At 39.4% G+C, this 25,031-nt stretch overlaps 2 protein-coding genes across 4 annotated transcripts in view; both read left to right on the top strand.

Moving 5' to 3' along the window:
* The window catches only part of LOC119014448 (major histocompatibility complex class I-related gene protein-like), a 92,791-nt gene extending 89,995 nt beyond the window's left edge, over positions 1-2,796 (top strand). Inside the window, exons 3-7 of one of the 2 annotated variants that reach the window (XM_037089631.1) lie at positions 128-406; positions 688-990; positions 1,124-1,219; positions 2,007-2,114; positions 2,579-2,796. In XM_037089631.1, coding sequence (XP_036945526.1) covers positions 128-406; positions 688-990; positions 1,124-1,219; positions 2,007-2,114; positions 2,579-2,628 — 836 coding nt within the window. In that variant the 3' untranslated portion in view covers positions 2,629-2,796. Of the gene's footprint in view, positions 1-127; positions 407-687; positions 991-1,100; positions 1,220-2,006; positions 2,115-2,578 lie in introns of those variants that run through there. The other variant, XM_037089640.1, reaches the window with a different exon arrangement.
* Positions 2,797-3,908: 1,112 nt separating this feature from the next.
* Positions 3,909-9,948, top strand: LOC119014490 (class I histocompatibility antigen, F10 alpha chain-like). 2 transcript variants are annotated; one of them, XM_037089721.1, is made up of 8 exons: positions 3,909-3,949; positions 4,726-4,838; positions 7,562-7,819; positions 8,214-8,477; positions 8,843-9,151; positions 9,251-9,352; positions 9,588-9,605; positions 9,771-9,948. In XM_037089721.1, the coding sequence occupies exons 1-8, from the start codon at positions 3,924-3,926 to the stop codon at positions 9,818-9,820; spliced, it is 1,140 nt and encodes a 379-aa protein (XP_036945616.1). In that variant the 5' UTR covers positions 3,909-3,923; the 3' UTR covers positions 9,821-9,948. The 2 variants fall into 2 exon arrangements, with proteins under 2 accessions (XP_036945616.1, XP_036945622.1); XM_037089727.1 differs by lacking the exon at positions 9,588-9,605.
* Positions 9,949-25,031: the final 15,083 nt, after the last annotated feature.

The following is a 25,031-nucleotide window of genomic DNA, read 5'->3' as shown; positions in this document are numbered from 1 at the left end:
TAAATCGTTTATTGAGTTGGGAATGCTCGATCAGATGGATGGATGACAGGATGGATGATTTCACTGCACATTGTAAGCATGTTAAACCTTAAAGTGATGATGTGAGGTGTTTCTTTCTCTGTCTCAGGTGTTCACATTTTACAGAGGTTGACTGGCTGTGAGTGGGATGATGAGACCGAAGAGATTCTTGGTTTTAATCAGTATGGTTATGATGGAGAAGATTTCATATCAATCGACCTGAAGAGAGAGATATGGATCGCTCCAAAACAACAGGCTTTCACCACCAAACTGAAATGGGATGCTGACAAAGCTAGAATGAAGTACAATCAGTATTACCTTATGGTGATTCACCCTGAGTGGCTGAAGAACTATTTGGATTATGGGAGGAGCTCTCTGCTGAGAACAGGTAGAATGATGACCTGATCAGGCTCAATCATGTTCATACAGTCTGCTCAGACTGAACTGCTGTTGTGTTTTCACTCCAGCCAGTCTGATATTACATTGTTGTCTCTTTATATTCTGTAGCTGTAAGATTTGATGTCATCCTAACCATCAGTTTTGGCTGTTCTGAAAATTTCTTTCCATCGATGCTCAGACTGTGATAGCCAGAGTTCACTTAGCACGAGTTAGGTAAGTTTGTTGTCTCGGTGTTTCAAACTAGAAGTAGTTTCATTGATCTCTCTCCAGAGCTTCCCTCAGTGTCTCTCCTCCAGAAGACTCCCTCCTCTCCAGTCAGCTGCCTCGCTACAGGTTTCTACCCTCACAGAGCCTCACTCGTCTGGAGGAAAGATGGAGAGGAGCTTCATGAGGAGGTGGACCACGGAGAGATCCTCCCCAACCACGATGGAACCTTCCAGATGAGTGTTGACCTGAAACTTTCATCAGTCACACCTGAAGACTGGACCAGGTACGACTGTGTGTTTCAGCTCTCTGGTGTGAAGGAGGAAATCATCACCAGACTGGAGAAAGATCGGATCAGAACCAACTGGGGTAAGAGTGAGATCAGAGGGTGCTGAAGGGGAGTGCATGGGAATTCATGCCGGTAAAAAGAAGAAATAATAAACTAATTAAATGTTTTAATTTTGTTTCATCTGCACCAGTCTTAATTTCTGATATTCAACAGTGAAGCCCAGTAACATGACCGTCCTCGTCACTGCTGCAGTGGTTGTTCTTATTCTCATCGTTGCTGCTGGATTCATCGTTTACAAAAAGATTAAAGGTGAGAAAGAAGATTTCAGAACTTTGATTTAAGTCTTTAAGTTTCAGTTGAAAAATTGAAATAAGCATCAGCATCATCATTTCACAATTAGAAGCACCAGTAAACTCTGTAAGGCTCAGAGCCTGTGAGTCATGATAATGTCACTACTGAGAAGATGTTGAAGAGGAGTAATAAGAAAATAAACTGCCGACCATCTTGCAGTGGTGTCAGAGCTCTTCTTCAGTTTCACTTCAAATCTGATGTCAGTCTTTTCTGATGTCGGGGATTTTGTTTGCCCTGTAGATTTTCTTGTTGGACTGTTTGGCTTCTTGTTCCTCCTTGACACACAATTTCTCAGCTGCCATGCTGACTAGGATTGTCACTGAATTCCATAGAAACTTCACCACATCCTCATCAGCTGTTGCTTCTCAGCCCTATGCCCACTTCCTCATAACACTTCTGTCACTCTGCAAACTCTTGCAGGCTCTGGGCCGTGTGATCCTTCTCTCACTTGACTGTAAATAGAACAACCAGCATTTAGAGTAACATGGTGGTGCATACAGGTGCAGCAGTTGGAGGCTCATTCAAAGTGTTACTTATTCAGCTGTTGCTCTGAGACACATATTGCAGAAATACATTGATTATCATTGGCAGCAGACTTTGAGACAAACACTGCCCAGATCATCTTTCAATCATCCAACCTGACCAGGCCTCATGCCCCAGGGAGGAAGAGAGTCAGAATAAGAGCTGTGCTCATCCATCTTGGTCTTGGAAAAAATCAGAGACTGTTGTGCTCACCTCTTTACAGATACCTGTCTCCAGCACGACACCATGGCTGCAGCTGCTGCACTCGACGGGCAGACAGTGTCCCAAACAGACAGACCTCTTCTTCTTTCAGCCAGATGCCCTCCATGTGGTGAGTGGAACTTGTTTTATGTGGTGTAACATGCACTTGTGTCAGGATTTATTTACTGGAAAATACAGTTAAATAAATGGAAACTGATCATAAGCAGATCAATCTCATCATTAGGGCATAAAACAGTTGATCTGAATGATAATAATCATTTTCCCAACATCACTGAAATCTCTTCTGGAAAAATGAATACCAGAAACAAGGACTGTTTGTTTTAGACTGGAATAATCTAATCCCTGAAGAATTCATGAATGAATTAGTTATTTGTTTGGCAGCAATAACACATTATTGAATTTGCATAGGTTGTGGATTTGAATTTCATAAATTATTATTTCTAATCATAAACTAAAAGATGTCACCATCAAAGACAGGTTACATCACTGCTGCAAATGTCAGCAGGTAGTCGTTGTTTCTTAAAGGCGTGTCAGTGCAGGATAAGTGGACTAACAGTGTGTTTGTCTTTACAGCTCCTGACAACAGCTCTCAGCTCTCTGAGAGACTGAATGAAGACAGTTGAGTTACACAAACAATCTGGAAGACTTCAAATGAGACAGCTAAACTATAAGTGATGATACAAAATGATATGATGTGATGGTGGTAGCAGTATGTTATATGATTGACAGCGACCAAGCAACCCAAAAGCTGTAGCCTGTTCCTGATTGGTGCATGACGTCACATGTTATTTCCCCCATTAGAGCTCTGCCCACTTCAAACATGCAGCATGTGATTCTGGAGAAACATAGCTGATTGTTGAGTCTCATTCCCAGGTCATCAAATACCAGAGCTTTGGGTCGGGCAGCTGTGAAACTCTCAGCCTCTATTTCATACATTTCTTTGCTGCCATCTAATGGCTGTTTAGTGGTATTATAGACAGTATTACAAACAGGGCTGTGACACTTGTATTGTTCTCTGTGGTATTTCTGTCTACTTTGGATCAGTTGCCACACCTACCAGCAACATGTTTAAATCAAAATGTGTTTAAAAAACATCTTCAGAATAACTGCAAGAATTTAAAGAGTATATATGTTTTTCTCTTCTAAACACTGAAAAGATTAAATGTCTGATGATGATGAAGTCAAGAAAAGAGTTTTCTCTTAAATCAGTGAGATTAAACCAGTGGGCTCCAAACTGTGGAGCTATAAAGAAGAAGGGACACAATCACTGAGGACATGTTGCTGGTACATGAGGGTGAATGTAATCCCTGAAACTGTCGAGCTAAAAGGAAAGTTCAGCACTGAACAGTAACATCTGCTGTGTGGAGACTTTGTTCACCTTCTGTCTGTTTTCATTCTTTTGTACATTTTTTAAAAAATACCATTTAAAGACTAAATTGTCATGAATGTATTTATTTCTTACCACTGATATTTATGTTATTGTGTTTTGTCCTGTAACTTGTATTTACTAAGTTCTCCTTGTGGTTATAATAATCTCATTTCATTCATTACTGTTCTGTGTATTTCCTATTGTTCTTACATTAATAAAGTCTGATTGTATTTTTCATGTTTTAATGTTTTCTTTGAGTGTTCTGAACACTGTGTGTATAATTCTGGTTTATTGAAATAAGGGTCATAAAGAACAGGGCTGTGGACGTGTCATCAACAAGAATTCCTCAGATGAGAGAAAAAGATCAGCTACTAGAATAAAAGCAGCTCTGAGAGGAAGTTTATACAATTCTTTAAGATGTCATGACAATAACAGGACAATTCTCTGTGTGTACATGTTTAGTGTCCAGACTGATGTGGTCAAGACATCAAGAGGTCGAGGAGTCACATCTTCAAATCAGACTTTCAATGTGAACCTCCTGCTACAAGAATGAAGACGGCATCAACATCCTTCAAGTCAGAGCATTTAGTTTTCTTGTGGTTGTATCTGTTGTTCCTCATGACGTCTCTGTGAGCAGGACGGTGTGTTTGTCAGTCGTGTTTCTGGATTCAGTCTGTTGACGGCAGCTGAAAGGTCAGAAACATTCTGTTAGTTCTCTTTTCCTGCATGGAACCACCTCAACCACGCACATTTAATAAGGTACAAATTAGATTTAAATTCAAATTAATTTAGAAAACCAATCAATTTGTGTGCTGTGGGATCTAGTAAGTAAAAAGTAAAAAGGAGAGGACAAAACATGAACTTCCAGCTGCTCTGTATTTATTATTAAATGAGCTAAAATGATGTACTTGAATTACTAGAATAGAATTAGCTCAACTGTTTGTTACATCATGCAGCTTTTCAGCTGTTTCTGGACTCATGTTAAGTTACTGCTGGTGAAACATTTCAGTCTGTCAGATCACCAGCAGAGGAAGGACTTCAACCATATTATCATAAAAGAGGAGCCAATTCTTTCTTCCCACAATAAAGTGATATTCCAAACACTAATGTTGCAAGATAGTTAAATGCGAAAGAAACATTTTGATGAAGTAAAACCAATAACAACAATAATGATGATAATAAATCATAAGGAGAAAAAAATGATTATCGTAATAATAATAATGCTGATTTCTCCTGGATGGCCTGTTGGGGGCCTGTCAGAGTTCTTCACAGGTGAGACAAACTATTCACCCGCCCATTTCTAGACCGACCTTTATCTCTCCCTCTCCCTCTATATATCGCCCTCTGCCAGGATAAACGACAGGAAACAGCTGATCCAGCTCGGTCCTTCACTCACTCGTCTTCATCAAATCAAGATGAGAACATTATTGTTGTTGTTTCTCTTCTGTCACGTTTCATCACCAGGTAAGATCATATTTTAAACCTTTAAACTCTTTAAACTTCACAATCAACTCGACTCTGCAGCTAAGTAGAAGAAACTGGACTTTGGGTGGGCCAGTGAAGAATTATGTGGGTCATCTTTTCCCAGAACAAAAAAGGACTTGAACAAACTTGAAAGTAACAAAAATGACAAAAACAGACACTGACCCAACTACGACAGTTTAATCTTGAAACATCAGGGCATAATAGCTTCCTGGTTCAAGGAGTTTGATCTTGCACAACAGCAAACAGGCTGCTGCTCATTTGAACATCTGGACTTATCAAAGTTCTGTTTCTGGGCAGCTGCTCCAGATGAATTTGGATCATTGGATCATATTTGCACAAGAACTTGAACTGTTCAATCAGCAGTGGTGTTTCTTTTGTGTGTAAACATGCTGCATGACACAGCAAACATCAGACACAAGTCACACATGTAACACATGTCTTTGCATTCATTACAGTCACTGTAGCTTCAGTATTGGTCAGCTGTTTACACTAATGAGCAGTAAAATGAATCAGAGAATGAGAACAGCCAGCAGAGCAATGTTTGAATTGAGAGAGAACAACACTTTGTTACTGTTAAATCAAACAAATACTGTACAATCAACTCTGGATGAAATGTATTGATCAATCTGTACAGAGAACGACTTCCTCTGTCCTTAGACCCTCAATTCATGTGAGGACAAACTATAAAACCATTAACAGTGTGAATGTTATAGTACTTTTAGTTGATTCTTCTTTTTGTCCTTGTTTTTTCATGAAATCATGAATGATACTATCAATATTATATTGAACTATTTCCTGATTGTATTAATATACATTGATGTTGAATTGATGATATGTTGCTTAAAAATAGTCACACAATCCAAACAGTGAAACGTCACAGAAACAGCCTCTTCATACATCTGAGAAAAATATATTTAGTATAACATTTTAACTGTTAATTTGTAGGGGGAAGTCCTGCTTGACACACAACAGTACAATAACTGTTAGATGGTCCTGATTCCTCTGGATAAATGGATAGTCGATGGCATCACGGCTCATTGTTGTGACAGTCACGTTACAAAGCCACGTTTTTTATTAGATGCATCTTCTTCTGGTATGGAAGCCCTAAATGGCTATGCATTCATATATTTTATTTCCTCCATTTTCCCAAAATAACTGGATAATTTTCTTGAGATCTTGTGATAACAAAACTTTGTTTTCCCGAGATAGCAATATAATTAATTTGAGATCACGAGAAAACAAAACGATAGTGTAGTTTATTAAATCATTGCAGGAGACATCATTCAGTGTAGCAATGTCAGAGGAGCCGGAGCATAACGATCACCGCGTCACATATCTCCCCAATCAAGGCCTGACACAGGCTGAAACAGCGTTATGCTTCGCTATTACAAATATTATACACATTAATGTGCGTAATCTAAGAAGATGGTTAGCAAGGCTTCAGCTATATCGGCGGCACAATCTAAGTGAGCCTGATGTCGTCGTAGTAGCATCCTCGGCTGGATGATGGTCAGACTCTTTACTGATGGTCCTGCCTGGGCATAGGCAGTATAGGCAAGTGCTCGGGGCGCCGAAAACAGGGGCAGAAAAAAAATATATATTGAAAAATAAAAAAAAGTATATATTTTTTACCAGTGCCATTACTACTATTATTTCAAAATATTATATCAGCCCACAGCGACATAACGTCATTGCAAAGACTATTAAATAACAGAGAGGTCTTTTTTCTGGGTTCTGGCTCGCTGCACTGAACCTGTCCTCCGTGAGGGGGGCGTGGCCAATAAGTGTCTTCTGTGAGGGGGCGGGGTCAATACATGTCCTCTGTGGGGGCGGGGTCAATATATGTTCTCTGTGAGGGGGCGGGGTCAATACATGTCCTCTGTGGGGGGGGGGGGGGGCGTGGCCAATACATGTCCTCCGTGGGGGGGCGGGGTCATTATATGCCCTCTGTGAGGGGGCGGGGTCAATATGTGCCCTCTGTGAGGGGCGTGGCCCATACCTGTCCTCTGTGAGGGGGGCAGGTTGAGAGGCGAGCTGCCCAAGACCCCAAGACGAAGAGAGAGATTTACTGATACTGCAGTGGAACCACAAGGTCCAAAAGACTGAAACCATCCGGCACCCAGTGAAGGAAAAGAAGGAAAGAAGAGGAAGAAAAACATGAAGAAGACACGCAGACACACACGATTCACAGTGAGACAAATAAAAGTCCTGCATTTAGCATCTAATATAGTTAATAAAATAATAACTTGGCTTCAAATTATATCAGTAAACTAAATGAAAACAAGATGTTCTTAAACAATTATCATATTAAAGGTCATTTACAGACACACACACACATTCTCACTCTTAATTATATCGTTATCCAGAGGAAATAAAATGTGTGAATGCATGGCCGTTTAGGGCTTCCGTACTACTGTGATAAAATACATTCTGACTAAACTTGGCCCATTACTGACTACACACCTGCTTCAACGTGATCAGACTGTTTTTACTGACTCATACTGATTTCTTCATATTTCTGAGAGGTGATGATGAGTGTGTGTTCATACTGAATGGAGGCTGTTTGTTCTGCACATTACATTACAACTTTTGCATTTTGTTCCTTCACAGCAAACACACACACTTCATATCATGTTTATATTTTCACTTGGCATCATATTTATGATTAGTGATGTTTATACTCCTATTTGTTTGTCCTGCAGTGCTACACTCCCTGAAGTATTTCCAAACTACATCAACTGGAATCCCAAACTTCCCAAGATTTGTGGGAACACTGGAGATTGATGAACTTCTGTGGGGGTACTGTGACAGCAAAGGAACACTGGATGTAAAGGACATTGCTAAATCATTCTTCATAAAGTATCCTGAGCGGTTGGAGTTTTACAGACAAAACTGTTTCCACTTTTTGCCAAATGAAGCCTACATAAACATTTTGATGAGTCTCTTCCACCAAACTGGAGGTACAGTGTGTAACATGTTACAGCCTGTTTAACTTTTTACTGTTCTGCATCTTAGTTGTAAAGTGACTCAGGGCCTCAAGACACCAATCAGTTCAAACTCTAACATCATTTTACACAGAACCTGAAATAGAGATTGATGTAAAGTAAACCATCATATCAGTTTGTCTTCAGTGGTCCAGCCACTACCTGTCATTCATCATGTCAACATTAATCAGCTGCTAGTTAGACTTGTTGCTGAAGCTGTTAAACACAAACTACTGATAATAACCTGATTCATGATCACACAGTTAAAAACAGCAGTCATCACACAATGTACAGTGTTTTTAAGATCATCTTTCCACTGAATGTTTCATGTGTGAATCAGTGTTAATTACAGTCTCTGTCTCTGTCTCAGGTGTCCATGTTTTACAGAAGGTGGAGGGCTGTGAGTGGGATGATGAGACTGATGAGGTCAAAGGTTTCACACAGTTTGGTTATGATGGAGAAGACTTTGAGGAATTTGATCTGAATACATTAACATGGATCCCTCTTAGACCTGAGGCTGTCCCATTGCATAACAGCCATGAAGATTTAGGAACTAAGACTGATTTGACTCAGATTTTTCCGGCGCGCCTGAAGCAGTATGTGGAGTATGGGAGGAGCTCTCTGCTGAGAACAGGTAGGATCACCTGACCTGATGTAGTTTATTAGACACAGTGACCTTCATATAGGCTGCTCAGACTGAACTGTCATTGTATTATTAATCCAACCTGTCTGACATCAGTGATGGATGACATGATTCACATCATGCTGCTGGTTTCACACTATTCACCTGATCAACAGTTTGCAGCAGTGATGTGCCAACAAATATAGTATTGAAACAAAATAGTGCAGACGAAGTCTGCTAGCAAGTAAAAAAGGATGTATATGATGCATCATTTTTTAAAAATATTTCATTGATTCCAAATGTAATTTGTTCATCTTTCTTTGACCTTGTTTCTTTTCCTCTCTCTCCTCTTTAATCTCTCTCTCTTTCCTCTCCAGAGCTTCCCTCAGTGTCTCTCCTCCAGAAGACTCCCTCCTCTCCAGTCAGCTGCCTCGCTACAGGTTTCTACCCTCACAGAGCCTCACTCTTCTGGAGGAAAGATGGAGAGGAGCTTCATGAGGAGGTGGACCACGGAGAGATCCTCCCCAACCACGATGGAACCTTCCAGATGAGTGTTGACCTGAAACTTTCATCAGTCACACCTGAAGACTGGACCAGGTACGACTGTGTGTTTCAGCTCTATGGTGTGAAGGAGGACATCATCACTAAACTGGAGAAAGATCGGATCAGGACAAATGAAGGGAAGGGTGAGATCATCTTGAAACAGTAATAATAGTCTAATTTATTGTTTTAATTTGTTCTAATCTGCTTCATCTGCACCAGTCTTAATTTATTGTGTTCAACAGTGAAGCCCAGTAACATGACCGTCCTCGTCACTGCTGCAGTGGTTGTTCTTGCTCTCATTCTCATCAGTGCTGCTGGATTCATCGTTTACAAAAAGAAGAAAGGTGAGAGAGAAAAAGGAAAGATTTCACTACTTTGATTTCAGTCTTTGAGTTGATTTCTTTCATTCATGTTGCAAAATTAAAACAGGTATCAGAGAAAGTAAATCCAGTCAGCAGTAAACAGACTGAGTATAAACAGATACTCAGTCAGAGTGAGTAGAAGAGAGGAATAAAGTGACTAAAGATAATCTGGCATTTACAACTGTGTCTGAAATTATTTGTCTTGGTTTGATTTCAGCCATCAGCCCTCCATCTTGTTAGTAAAACTTACTTTGGTTTTATTTCAGCTGATCTGATTCACACTTCATGTTTTAGATTAAAACATGTTTCACGTTATTGTGCAGATGAACCTTTTCAACACTGTTTCCTGTATTTATTGTTTATAAAAGTTCAATACAGGATGTTTGTTTCTGACCTGCAGCTCCTGACAACAGCACAGAGCTCTCTGAGCCGCTGAAACCAGAGACCTGAATGACAAACACACTCAGTGAATCTCCTGGTGACACTTTATTTAGCTTTGATGAACCAAAAGACAGTAAACCAGGAAAAATGGCTTCTAGCCACAACAGTGAAGAAATATACAAAAAAAAAGGACTGGTTGACAAGGTGGGAGTGTTCTCTGTTATATCTCTCTGGTTGTTTTACTGATAGTTGTTTTCTTCTCTCTCCTTCCACGTTCAGCTGAGGTGATGCCAGATGATGCAGCTCTAATTATCATTAAGTAAGAGAGCGTTAACAAAGCACTTCACCTCACCACGTGAGGAGACCGTGATGTAAGGTAGTTTGGTTTTGGGACTAGAGTAAATGGGAGCACTGACCAGTTCTGTGTTCTTTCTGTGACAAATAGTTTGTTTTTCAGGAGTTGTTAATGAATCATTTTAGTTAAAAAGAGATGACCATCCAACTGTTTCACTCTACCAGTATTAAATGATCAGACAGGCTACTTTGGGCCTCTTCAACTACTTTTTTAGAAGTACTTTGAAATGAAGTATTTTTGTGACTATCGGCTGAAAAAAATAATTAATCAGCTAATTAGCCTCCAAACAAAATCAAATGGCTGGAATGAGGTTGTTAAAGGGCTTCATCTGGCCCACGGGCCACCAGTTGAACAGGTCTGGACTACATGTTTGTCTACCCACTGCTGAAGATATAAGGAAGCAAACAAGAATGGCAAAGAAGAATCAGCCCAAATATATATATCCATATATATATATCCATATATCCATATCCACATATCTCTCTCTCTCTCTCTCTCTCTCTCTCTCTCTCTCTCTCTATATATATATATATATATATATATATATATATATATATATATATATATATATATATATATATATATATATAAAACTGTACAGAATGTCTGTCGATCTATCTATCTGTGTATCTGTGTGAGTGTCTGGGGCTTTCTAACCTAACTGAAGAAAGAGATTATAATGTCAAATCTGTCATTTCTTCACATCCTGTTGGTCATTTTATTCAGGTGTCTTTTTGAAAAATGGTTCAACAACAGTTCTTACACATTGCACATTTAACTTGGACCCTGGTGGTATGAGGAACCTGACATGGATTCCACCAGGGCTGCTGTTTATGTTGTGACTAGTTGAACCAGACAGACAGTGATGGTGGTTGGACTGCTGAGCAGGCTTTCATGTGAAGTTGCCAATGAAAACAGTTGAACCAGTTTGGCCAGGCAGTGTAGTTTACACTGAGAAGCTCCAGAGTAGATATGAGGCCGGGTCATATGACAGAGTTTCTGTTGTTTGTTGTTTGTTTGGCTGAGTGAAGGATTAAAGGCAGCTTAAAGATGTGGAGGTCAGGGTTAGAGAATAGTGTCTCCTGTCAGAGGGCTCGGTAGATTTGTAGTGGACCAGTCTGATACCCACTGCAGTTCAGTGATGGTCCAAACATCATTCAACATGAATACTGTGCAACCAGCTGTTGGTACATTTTACTGTGTACTGATTGTTGATGAGCTTCTGTTCATCTGATTAACCAGGTGAGGAGGGAGATTCAGGAGACGTGATTGCTTACACTGAAATATTTAATGAAGCTCGATGGAGGAGAACAGGTTCGACAGTACATGTGGTAACAATGTTGTTCTGTGCCAGTTCTGCAGAAACAAGCTTCATGTCTGTGATTATTTAACCTGCCACAGAATACTGTGTGGAAATGTTCTTACCTGAGTCTTGTTGTTGTTGTTGTTGTTGTTGTTGTTGTTGTTGTTGTTGGGAGAATATGGAGTTTGAGCCAGTGTGTCTCTGTTCTGAGATATAGTGAAGGTTGGATGTTGGAGGAACAGAATGTGGCCTGTTTGGGAGGCAGCACCTTATCTGACCAGCTGCTTAATACAACCGTTTGTTCCACTACCAACAAGATCTGGTGTAGGAAGAGGAAAAGGAACCTCTGCTCACACAGAAGCCTTTGACCCCGAGCACGACCTCAGGGTGACTGTACCTCCTGGACGAGCAGAGTGGGAGATGTATATCTAAATATACTGAAATCCTTTACAGGGATGAACATGAATGAATGTCAAAGTCAAAAGTCTTGTTCTTTCTTTCTGTGCTGATGTTTGTTTATTCAATAAAATCCTCAAAGTAAAATTGTGTGGCTCTTTCCCATTATTCTCACAGAGGACTTGAATGAGGATATTGATGTCAATGTTCACTCTGAGCAGAGTTAGCTCCCAGACAAGATTAGCCTAGCTTAGCATGAAAACTGATATTGGTTGAATTGAACTTTTTCACTTTAAAATAATGAGCTCCAGAGTCATTTTGATATTGGTGTAACAGATGAATGTTGTCTCTGTCACTTGTTTCTGCACGATGTAACTTCAGTGAGTGTCGGATCACAGAGTTGAAAACACGTTTACTTTAACATGCAGGTTTTCAACACTCATTGTTCTGATGTAATGACCTTTGTCTGTAGTTAGCAGCATTACATCTGACAGACTGTTACAGACCTGAGATCTGTAATTATAATAGTGGTGCTGCACTCAGAAGCCTTCAGCACATCAGAACAAATCTGTTATTCTTTCCCTGCGAGTTGGTTGGAGGATCCATTTAGAAAGAAAGTGAAACAAATGCTGACGTAGAAAAACTGAGAGACTCAAAGTGAAATACATGATGAAACATGTTCATTCACTGTAGTGAGCTGGGAGTAAAAAAAACATTAAATGTACGAGCAACATTGAACAATAATGAAATCACCCTAAGAGTAAAAAAGAAATTGACATATAATCACATGTTATTTCCGCCATTAGAGCTCCGCCCACTTCAAACATGCAGCACGTGGTTCTGGAGAAACACAGCTGATTGTTGAGTCTCATTCCCAGGTCATCAGATACCAGAGCTTTGGGTCGGGCAGCTGTGAAACTCTCAGCCTCTATTTCATACATGTCTTTGCTGCCATCTAACGGCTGTTTAGTGGTATTATACACAGGCTTTATAGGCTCAGTAACACCACTAGTGTAAAGTATTTCCACAGTGTTGGTTTCAGGTTTAGTATGTGAAGCTGAACTACTCAGGACTTTATATTAATGTTGGATCAAATCATGTGAAATGTGTCCGTTGTAGAGACGAGCTCAGAGAGAAATAACAGCTTCCTTTAGTGAATAGAACTCTAAAAAAACCCCTCTGTTTAGAACCGGGCCAGACTCACATACAGAACCAGCACAGCTGCCAGGATAACTGGTCTCCCCACATCAACCTCACAGAGCTGAGAGCATCACGGCCATCACAACCTCAACTGAACCGGCTGGAACTGCTGTGCACTCATTAATGTGTTGTGGCTTTGTGACCACTAGATGGCAGAAACAGGTCTGAGTACAGCAGAGTGAAGTTTCAGGTGTAAGGTGTAAAATGTAAAGTCCCTTATATGAGGACGCAGGTTCACAGGAGGTTCACATGAGATAAAGTCTCAACACAGCAGATGTTTCTATCAATGTGAGTTTCATGTACTTGTGTTTCTCTTTTAAAGGTTCATCTTCATCCTCATGTATCAAACCAGCAGTGTGACATTAATGTGGAAGTTCTCAGGTCCAATTCATGTCACAGTAACTACAGACACAGAGAGGATTTACATGTATTTACATAAAGAGCTTTTTATTAAAAAAATAAACATCAGTACAAAAGAAATGAAGGAGTGTAAGTGAATCAGACTTTACATGCATTCAGTATTGACAGAAATTCAACAGAAAATAACTTTGAAAAGACATCATGAAATAACTTGAAATACTGTAAATCACTGTCAAATGTTCTCTAGAAAATTATAGTTTTATCTTTATTATAAACCAGGTTTAACATACTTGTTTGTGATTTCAACACAAGCTGCTGTCACAGATTCAAAAAAATATAAAAGCAAAATAAAGTTTGATCACTTTTAGATTAAGAAGTTACCGAAACATCAGTAACAAAGTATTTGGATTATTCTGAGTCAACGTTTGTTTTGTTATTTATGATTTGAACACCAGAAAATTAAATGTACTTTAAACTGAATTAAAGCAGCTGCAGAGGAGTGAATACTTTAGTTTTCTTGTCGTTGTATCTGTTGTTCCTCATGACGTCTCTGTGAGCAGGACGGTGTGTTTGTTCTCTTTTCCTGCACAGAAATATCAAGCACACACATTTAATAAGGTACAAAGGAAAATTGAATTCAAATAGAAAAAGAATCAGTTTGTGTGCTGTTGGGATCTAGTGAGTAAAGAGGAGAGGAAAAAATATGAACTTCCAGCTGCTCTGTATTTATTAAAACTAGCTAAAAGTGTCAGGCTCAGGCAGAAATTGAGGCCTCAGATGCAGGAAGGCAGTTGTAAAGACAGGCTTTCTTTTTGATTTAATTTCTGTAGAAGACAGAGCGATAAATAAACAGGCTGAGAAACACTAATAGTCTAGCGGACAACTAACAAAACACAAGCACAAAAGGAACAAAAGAGGCTCCTGCAGGAGGGAAAGAGATATCTACACTAATCTTAGAAAACTTGACGCTATGAAAGCTTATCAAAATAAAAGTCGCTCAAAAGATGAGGAAGTCACACAGGCTATGAAAATCTCTACACTGCATAAGGCTGAAAAACTTTAAGGAACAGAAAACGCTCCAACAGGAGGATGAGCGAATGCTATAAAACTTAAACTGACCCAAAAAAAAACAAGTCTCTGACCTAAAGGTAATCCAAGTCAAAATCACTCTACAACAGAGGAAAACTAGATGCAAACACAAAATGTGGCAATACATAACTTAAATCAGGGCTGTCATAAAGGCTGGATGTACACGATGGAACAAACAATATATACTGTAGCAACGAAGACAAGGGGAGGAAAAACACCATATACCCATGAGGGGATCAGGGAAGACGCCAGACCGTCGACACAAGGAAGGGCAAGTGACCTGAAACGAGAGGAGAGTTACTTTTCAAAATAAAACATGAAATTCTCAAGACAAAAAACCCACAACAGGACAAAAAGAATCAACTTGAATTACTTTAACTGAATGAACTCAGCTGTTTGTTACATCATGCTGCTTTCAGCTGTTTCTGGAGTCATGTTAAGTTACTGTTGTCTGTCAGATCACCAGCAGTGGGAGGACTTCAACCAACTTTCTTTCTATCGTCCCACAGTGAAGTGATATTCCAAACACTAATGTTGCAAGATTGTGATAAGATTACAGTCATAATAATGCTGATTTCTCCTGGCAGGGCCAAATTCCTGGATGGTTAGTTGGGACCTGCCCATGACTGGGTCTACAGGTTGTACTGAATCAGAGCTCTTCACATGTGAGAGAAAAAATGTGTGAATCATCCGCCAACCTGCAGTTAGGACAGACCCAGTCTCTGACTCTGAAACTGTTCAGTCCTGTTTTGTGTGTGTGTGTGTGTGTGTGTGTGTTGTTGTTGTTTTCATTATCACCATGGTTATATGAACAATGAAGTGAGGGAGTTCAGTTGAAAAGCTGATCCCAGCTCTGGTTTGTTTTAAGATATTGACTTTGCCGAACTAACTGTATTGTTCACTGTTAACACTTAGCTGTATGTGAGGGTTATTGGTGAGGACTGGATCACTTGGAGGCAGTCTGGACTATTTTGTTCTCAGGACAGAAACTCTCTCTCCTCCCTCTGCTATGATAAACATCAGGAAACAGCTGATCCAGCTCGGTCCTTCACTCACTCGTCTTCATCAAATCGAGATGAGAACGTTATTGTTGTTGCTTCTCTTCTGTCACGTTTCATCGCCAGGTGAGATCATATTTTAAACCTTTAAACTCTTTAAACTTCACAGTTCACACTCCTCCGAGTTTGTTTCACTTTCAGTGGAGAAGCAGAGACTGTACATTGGGTCAGTGCAGAATAATTTGGAACATCTTTTCCCAGAACAAAGAAGGACTTTATAAAAACTTAAAAGCAGCAGCGACAGTTTCAACAGAGCTCAGTCTATAAAGGCTGACACAACAAAAACCTGTCTGTTACATCCTGATTCAGACTAAAACACGTTTGCATGCTTATTTGAATTAATAGAGAACAACAATCTGCTTTATTACTGTTAAATCAACAACATACTGTTCAGTGAAATCTGGATGAAATCTATTGATCAATCTGTAGAGTGAACGACTTCCTCTGTCCTGGAAAAACCTGCTGTATTACAATAAACAGTGAATTTTATGGTATTTTTAGTTGATTCTTCTTTTTGACCTTTTATTTTTTTATCTGGGTGAGAAAACAAACAAAGAATTTTTTCTTGTTGTTTTCTGAAGAAATGAATGAGAGTATCAATATTATATTGAACTATTTCCTGATTATTAATGTCTATTGACGATATATCACCCAGAATTGGCTGAAATTATTAAAGTAGTCATACAATGCAGACAGTGAAACCTCACAGAAACTCTTCATATATCTGAGAAAAATATATACAGTAAAACATTTTTTATTATTAACATTTTAACTGTTAATTCATTAGTACTGAAGGATGCAGTTCTTCAGAGTGATAAAGCATTAATTAATAACATGATAGTTGTGTGTTTTCTTCACATTTAGGGCAATGTGTTTATATTGATTCATATTTAAATTAATCTGTTCATGTGTCACACAGCCTTCTATTGAGGCCAGTCCACATGAGGACACGCCCACCTCAGACTGACATTTAACCAGGAAATCAGTCATTTGTTTGCTGTGATTCATTTATTTGCTAGTAAATTCAACCAGAGATTAAATATAATCTGAATAGCACGACATGTCCCATCAGAGAAGTGAGTAAGAAACTGTAGCTTCAGAAGATGCTTCGGATACGAAGAGCTGTGAGCTGTTTGTTTTCTGTTAGTTTTGACACTGCGGGAGAGCGTCTTCTTAGTAACGTCTGTATTTCTGCATGTGTTGCATGTAGCAGATTATTGATCACAGCCCGATGTAATATAACTACCTTGAGGCAGCTGCAGACACGTCCCAACTGGCTTCCTGTGAGAAGACCTGCCGCTGCGAGGCTCCCACTCTCTCGTCCTATCACTGTCGAGCTCTCATTCTTCATGCCTAAAACTGCAAACAAATGTCCCATACTTCCATGAGGGATGGAAATTCCAGCCCACTGGGTACTTTCCGACCTGAATTGTCTCTAACGTGAGCATGACTCTCTTTTAGTCCTTCAGTTAGGTCAATGCACTCAGAAACTCATCATGTTTGGTTTTGTAAACCTTTTGTGTCAAAATCATTCAACTTGAATAATTCCCCAAATATGACGTTTCATTGAAAGGATAACATAAACACCCCCAAACGACAGTTACGGCCTCACATTTTCCTCTTGGGTTAAGCACGTCGGACAGATCCCTGTATTCCCCTCTCAGTGACTAATCTGGTTTCGATAGTCACGATACAACAAGTAAAAATCTAAGCTGTTTTGTTTGCAGTTGTTGGAGCAGGGACTGAGCCTCGACCTTTGTTTGACCAATTGCACACTCTGCAAACACTTCTAATATTACATCGAGTAACATCAGTATTTGGCTCACTGCTCCAGATTTAGAGCTCCAGCATGTGTCCACAGATCGAGTTCCCAGCTCGGTGTCCTGGATGGAGCTCTTTCTGCACTTCGACAAACCTGCATGTCTGCTGCTGCCTCTCATGAAACTGTGCATGTTGTTCACCGTATCAAAGCATGTGCTAACGTGCTGAGAGACACCAAATTCAGTCTGTGAGAGTTACAGTGTACATGTACTCCTCCCTTGTTTCTTGACACAACGGAGACATCGTCTAAACCAGGGGTTCCCAAACTTTTCCATGCCAAGGCTCCCCAAACAGAACTAGCTTCTGGCCGGGGACCCCCAAACCCACAGACAATGCTACAAAATATGTAAAGAAACATGAATGTATTTTCTTACTTTTACTCACTATTCAATAATTATTACATTTGTTTAGCATAAGAAAATTATTAACGAACATACAAACACTCATTTGAGAGGGTCTCCAGACAGAGGACACAATCATGGCCATTTTTCTGTTTGGCTGTAAAGCCATACTTAATGTATGCTGCCTCGTATTTCAGAGTTCTTAGGATTTTTTTGCCCCAGAGTCCTCCACAGCAGGCCTGTTGGTCTGCTCCTTCAGTCTATTGGTTGTCAAATTCATGTCCATTTTGCACTAGCTAGCTACTCGCTAGCTTGAGGAGCAGAGCAGCTTGATAACAACCAACAGGTCAACACAGATTATGACGTAGTCATGCTGAACTTGCAGCTGAACCTGAGACCCGACGATTACAGCAGTTTGCATGTTTTATGGTTCAGGACTACGACAGACTATTAGGGCCACACTAAGAAGGAAAAAAATAAAAGAAATTACGAGAATGAAGTCGTAATATTACAAGAATAAAGTCATACTACCAGAATAAAAACGTAACAATACAAGGAAAAAAAGCCATAATGTTACGAGAAGAAAGTCGTAGTAATACGAGAATAATGTAATAATAACACAAGAAAAAAAAGTAGTTTTAATGAGAAAAACGCTTCGATAGAGTTATCAAGATCTGACGTGAGCAGTTCTTTCTTTGAAATAGACACAGTCGTTTGCACAATCACTTCAAAGTCCTGATATCAAAAGATTAAGTATTTCCTTATTTGTGAAAATGATACCAAAGTCTAACTCAACATTCATCATTTTAACGCAGGGGGAAGACTGCTCTTTCTTGTAAGAGTTCTCATAAAATGACAACTTTATTCTCGTAATTTCAAAAGAAAAAAGAAAAAAAAAATTCTTAGTCTGGTCCTAATACTCCATCGTACAGGACAAATGTTTATGAAAAAAAACACTTTTTTTTTTATATCTTCCCTCCAATTTCCCCCCTAGTGCCCCCTGGCAGCCCCCACTTTGAAAACCACTAGTCTAAACTAGATCCAACACACAGAGATGGGTCAAGTTGCAGTGGTTCAATCACCTGTAATATCTTCTCTGAAATATTTGTGTCCCTGAACCTGGTGGTCCATTCTTTTATTTTCCCTGTGTGAACATATCTCACAGCTACGAGTTCACGCTTTAACTCATCTTTATATCCGTCTGCCATCAGGACATAATATCTGCCTGGTTCAAAGAATTCAGCTTTGATCCTGATCAACAGCAACAGGCTGCTGACTCCAGCAGCTCATGTTGAACATCTGGACTCATCAATGTTCTGTTTCTGTGCAGCTGCTCCAGATGAATTTGGATCCTCATGAACTTGAACTGCTTCAGAAAGTTTTCATTATTGAGAGCGTCTACATTATCCCCTGTGTCCATGTAGGAGGATGTTCTGCTGGACACAAAACAGTACAATATCCAACAGAACTTTTAGATGGTTCTGATTCCTCTGGATACATGAACAGTTGATGGCATCACGGTTCATTGTTGTGACAGTAATGTTACAAAGCCATGTGTTTATTAGATTCATTTTTGTATTTTCTGTGATAAAATACATTCTGACTAAACTTGGCCCATTACTGACTACACACCTGCTTCACCTTGATCAGACTGTTTTAACTGACTCATACTGACTTCATCATATTTCTGAGTGGTGATGATGAGTGTGTGTTCATACTGAATGGAGGCTGTTTGTTCTGCACATTACATTTAAAACTTTTGCATTTTGCTCCTTCACAGCAAACACACACACTTCATATCATATATATATTTCCACTCAGCATCATATTTATGATTAGTGTTATTTATAAGCTCCTTTGTTTGTCCTGCAGTGCTACACTCCCTGAAGTATTTTACAACTGCATCAGCTGGAATCCCAAACATCCCAGAACTTGTGGTGACAGCAGAAGTTGATGAACTTCTGATGGTGTACTGTAACAGCAACAACAGGCTGGAAGTAAAACAGGACATTGCTAAATCATTCTTCGCAGAGAATCCTGATCACTGGGAGCGGTACAGACAAAGATGTTTCCACTTTTTGCCAAACTTCTTCAAATCCTTGACTCACAGTTTGACGACTCTCTACAACCAAACTGGAGGTACAGTGTGTAACATGTTACAGCCTGTTTAACTTTTTACTGTTCTCCATCTTAGTTGTAAAGTGATTCAGGGCCTCAAGACACCAATCAGTTCAAACTCTAACATCATTTTACACAGAACCTGAAATAGAGATTGATGTAAAGTAAACCATCATATCAGTTTGTCTTCAGTGGTCCAGCCACTACCTGTCATTCATCATGTCAACATTAATCAGCTGCTAGTTAGACTTGTTACTGAAGCTGTTAAACACAAACTACTGATAATAATCAACAGATCATCTTTCCACTGAATGTTTCATCTGTTAATTACAGTCTCTGTCTCTGTCTCAGGTGACCATGTTGTACAGGTGTTGGGAGGTTGTGAATGGGATGAAGAGACTGAAGAGGTCAAAGGTTTCGCTCAGATTGGTTATGATGGAGAAGACTTCATGAAATTGAATGGGGATACATTTACATGGATCGCTCAAAGACCTGAGGCTTTCCCTGCAAAATTATTATTGAACGCCAAAAAAGAATTAGGAAGAAAAATTAAGATTGTTTTGACTCAGATTTTTCCTGAGCAGCTGAAGAAGTATGTGGACTATGGGAGGAGCTTTCTGCTGAGAAAAGGTAGGATCATCTGACGTTATATAATTTATTAGACACAGTGATCTTCATATAGGCTGCTCAGACTGAACTGTCATTGTATTATTAATCCAAATGAATCCACAAAATACATTTGTTCAACATTTGCTTGAAAGCACTTTCACACCTTCTGTTACTGATTCCAAATATAATTTCTTCATCTTTCTTTGACCTTGTTTCTTTTCCTCTCTCTCCTCTTTAATCTCTCTCTCTTTCCTCTCCAGAGCTTCCCTCAGTGTCTCTCCTCCAGAAGACTCCCTCCTCTCCAGTCAGCTGCCTCGCTACAGGTTTCTACCCTCACAGAGCCTCACTCGTCTGGAGGAAAGATGGAGAGGAGCTTCATGAGGAGGTGGACCACGGAGAGATCCTCCCCAACCACGATGGAACCTTCCAGATGAGTGTTGACCTGAAACTTTCATCAGTCACACCTGAAGACTGGACCAGGTACGACTGTGTGTTTCAGTTCTCTGGTGTGAAGGAGGAAATCATCACCAAACTGGAGAAAGATCGGATCAGAACCAACTGGGGTAAGAGTGAGATCAGAGGGTGCTGAAGGGGAGTGCATGGGAACAACAACAAAAACAGTAATAATAAACTATTGTTGTGTTCAACAGTGAAGCCCAGTAACATGACCGTCCTCGTCACTGCTGCAGTGGTTGTTTTTGCTCTCATTCTCATCGGTGCTGCTGGATTCATCTTTTACAAAAAGAAGAAAGGTGAGAGAGAAAAAGGAAAGATTTCACTACTTTTATTTTAGTCCTTGAGTTGATTTTGTTTACTCAGGTTGCAGAATTAAAACAAGCATCAGAGAAAGTAAATCCAGTCAGCAGTAAACAGACTGAGTATAAACAGATACTCAGTCTGAGTGAGTAGAAGAGAGGAATAAAATGACTAAAGATAATCTGGCATTTACAACTGTGACTGAAATTATTTGTCTTGTTTTGATTTCAGCCATCAGCCCTCCATCTTGTAAGTAAAACTTACTTTGGTTCTATTTCAGCTGATCTGACTCACACTTCATGTTTTAGATTAAAACATGTTTCACATTATTGTGCAGATGAACCTTTTCAACACTGTTTCCTGTGTTTATTGTTTATAAAAGTTCAGTACAGGATGTTTGTTTCTGACCTGCAGCTCCTGACAACAGCACAGAGCTCTCTGAGCAGCTGAATCCAGAGACCTGAATGACAAACACACTCAGTGAATCTCTAAAGACAGTAAACGAGGAAAAGATGGATTCTTGCAATATAAGTAAAGTTATACAAAAAGGACTGATTGAAAAGATGGACTGTTCTATGTTCTATCACTCTGATTGGTTGTTTTATTAATTGTTGTTTTCTGTTGAATTCATACTCAAAACAATCAGTGGACAGCATGTGACCAGACTTTAGTTACAAACTATTCTAACTTTACAACTTGTACATTGATCTGTTCATAAAAAACAAGTATTGTAATTTTGAAGTAAGACATTAAGCAGTGGTGACCATGATGTCGTCCGTTTACAGCCTCACAATAACTTTCTACTAATCAAGATTTAACTTAGAGTTCATGTTCATCTGTGAAGATTATCTTCATGAACAAAACATGTAAGAATCATAAACTTGTGTTTGTCACAGAGATTATTTTCTAAAATCTAATTTTAAAAAATCCCATAGACTTCTTGTGGAGGGAACCAGGGCGATGCTAACTTCAGGTTTAGCCTCCAAAAATAGTTTATAGCTGCACCACTCTATAGATGGAGAATATGGAGTTTGGTCTCTCATGGAGCCAGTGTGTCTCTCATATGAGCGGTGAGCAGAGTGGGAGATGTATATCGACAAACGTACAACTATGAACTTATGAGACTAAACATGTAAATTCCTTTACATTGATGAACATGAATGAATGTTAGACTCAAATGTCTTGTTCTTTGGATTTGTGCTGATGTTTGTCTTTTCAATAAAATCCTCACATTTTAATAAGTTTGGTCCACATGCTCATTTGTGACGACACTTCAATATATTACCTGAACATTCAGTATTCTCACAGAGGATTTGAATGAGGAGATTGATATCAATGTGAATTCTGAGCACAGTTAGCTCCCGGACAAGGTTAGCTTAGCTTAGCATGAACACATGAGCTGACAGTTTACACAAATTAAATGTACAAGCAACAATATTAGAAATGACTTAAATACAGAGGTACCCTGAGAGAAAATTATTAAATGTTACTATATAATCATTCACTAACATCTACAACTGCACTGTAATTGGAAGGAGTGAAGTTAAATTTAAGAAAAGGTGAGACTATTCTATCTCTCTGGTTGTTTTATTGTTGTCTGTGTAAATTAAATGGAAGTACAGACCAGTTCTGTGTTCTTTCTGCTACAAAGTTTGTTTTTTAGGATTTGTTAACGACCAACATAAGCTAAAAAGAGATGACCATGTAACTGTTTCACTCGACCTGTATGAAATGATGAGACAGGCTGTATGGGACCTCAACTACTTTTTTAGAAGGACTTTGAAATTATTTTTTTCAATCAATGACAGGAAAAAAAAAACTAATGAATTGGCTAATTTGTAGTTGGACAAATGACGTGACTGAAACTGGCTCACACATGATCTATCCCAGGTGATGTCACGGGGAAGCAGATGTAAAAAGAGGAGAGATTAGCTGATGTATGGTGAGATTAGCATTGTGCAACAAACTTCCTGGAGTATCACATTGCAGAAAGACAAAACAAACGAAGCAGAATGTTTGAGGGTTTCAATGAGTAGAGAAGTGCAGTGAGCGCAGGTTTTCTATCATTCAGTGAGAACTGGTGGTGAGATTTTATGTTAGCGTAACAACAATAGTTAGCTAGCTAACATTAGCCTCGAGGGCAAGAATGTTTGTGGTTGCTCAGTTGCACCATCAGCTGCTCAGGATGCCTCTGATTGGTTGTTGTGGTCCAACTCATTAAGTACAGATTGTTACTTGTGACCATCAAACCTGTTTGATCTTATCGGAGCCCTGACGAGTCTGTGAGCAGTTCAGTACAGCTCATTATCAGATCATCTGTGCAAAACATCTTGTTTGTATAACTAGTTTTAATGATGTTCTGTGTTTACTTTCATGTGAGTGAGACATGAGGTGGTTGTTAAAACCTTGAAGGTGCAGTGTGAAGAACTGGCCATCTGTCGACAGCACATGACCAGAGTAACTGCTGACTGCTGCTAACTGTAGCTGCCATTCGCTAGTTAGCTCAGTTAGCAGTGTAGCTAGTGGCTCAGACCAATGGGGGAGTGTTGGTGTGTGTGGGGGGCTTTCTGATTAGCAAGCTTACTGAATGAGGAGATCTTTTTAAAAGATATTTCCAAAACCAATTATTTTACATTTATCTTGGACATAATCCCTGAAAGGTTCCTCATACCACCAGGTTGTTATCTGTGGTACAACTGGTGGAACCAGACAGACAGTGATGGTGGTTTCACTGCTCAGTGATCTGTGGGATTCATGTGAAGTTTCCAGCAAGGTGGGAGATGTTTATCAACAAATGTACAACTAAATTTATGAGACTAAACATGTAAAACATGTAAACTCAAAGGTGGTGTTCTTTGTTTTTTTTGTTGATGTTTGTCTTTTCAAAAAAATCCTCACATTTTAACAAGTTTGGTCCACGTGCTCATTTGTGACGACACTTCAATATATTACCTGAACATTCAGTATTCTCACAGAGGATTTGAATGAGGAGATTGATATCAATGTGAACTCTGAGCACTGTTAGCTCCCAGACAAGGTTAGCTTAGCTTAGCAGTGAAGTTAGAGATTAAACAGTGAGCCAGTATCTCTGTTAAAGGAGCCTTCTGACAACTAAACAGCTGACTGATGTCCTGTAACGCTTCACCTGTCAGGAGGTCATAAGATACGTTTAGAAAGAAAGAGAAACAAACTGAGAGACTCAGAGTGAGAAACATGTTGAAACATGTTTATTCGCAGCAGAGATTTGAGCTGATGGTTAACACATATTAAATGTACAAGAGACGTACAACAATAATAGAAATGACTTAAACACAGAGGAACCCTGTGTGACTCCTGACTGTTTGGTGATCATCCTTCACTAACATCTACATGCTAACTGCACCATAATTCTATAGACAGAGTCCTTCTAACCTGTTGATAACTGGCTGAACATCTGGAATGCCCTGATGCTGAACAGGGTGTAACACTTGTGCCCAGTTGAATGAGGTCAAGCAGTTTAACACTAATATAAACAGCTGGTATGGGACTAACAGAGATCATCATCTGATCTGGAACACATACTCAACACATATTGTTGATGGCAGGTTCCCTGGACAGCTCCAGGATCAGCACACTGGACAGCAGTCATGAGAGTCCGCCATGTTGAAACACCTCAGCTGTACATATATGTACAAAAAGAAAAACAAAGATCATGTTTGTCTGTCCATTGCTCAAACTATTAGCAAGATGAATGGCAAAGGAAGTGCAGACAAAATTTCCAAATGCTACTATGCTAGCTTGACAGTGGTGAGTGTCAAAAATAGCCGTGTTTGTTATGTTTTGTTCATCTAACTGTAGACCCACCAATCTCTGTCTGTCTGTCTGTATGTATGTA

This window comes from Acanthopagrus latus, chromosome 3 (genome assembly GCF_904848185.1).
Source record: "Acanthopagrus latus isolate v.2019 chromosome 3, fAcaLat1.1, whole genome shotgun sequence".
Classification (NCBI taxonomy): domain Eukaryota; kingdom Metazoa; phylum Chordata; class Actinopteri; order Spariformes; family Sparidae; genus Acanthopagrus; species Acanthopagrus latus.
Note: the sequence above shows the minus strand (reverse complement) of the source record. Positions and strands in the feature narration are given on the sequence as shown.

Excerpts from the sequence above, each read along its gene's own strand:
- LOC119014490 (XM_037089721.1), top strand. The coding sequence starts at position 3,924 with ATGAAGACGGCATCAACATCCTTCAA. Across the intron at positions 3,950-4,725 it reads ACGGCATCAACATCCTTCAA|GATAAACGACAGGAAACAGC; the intron begins GTCAGAGCATTT and ends GCCCTCTGCCAG. Across the intron at positions 4,839-7,561 it reads CTGTCACGTTTCATCACCAG|TGCTACACTCCCTGAAGTAT; the intron begins GTAAGATCATAT and ends TTTGTCCTGCAG.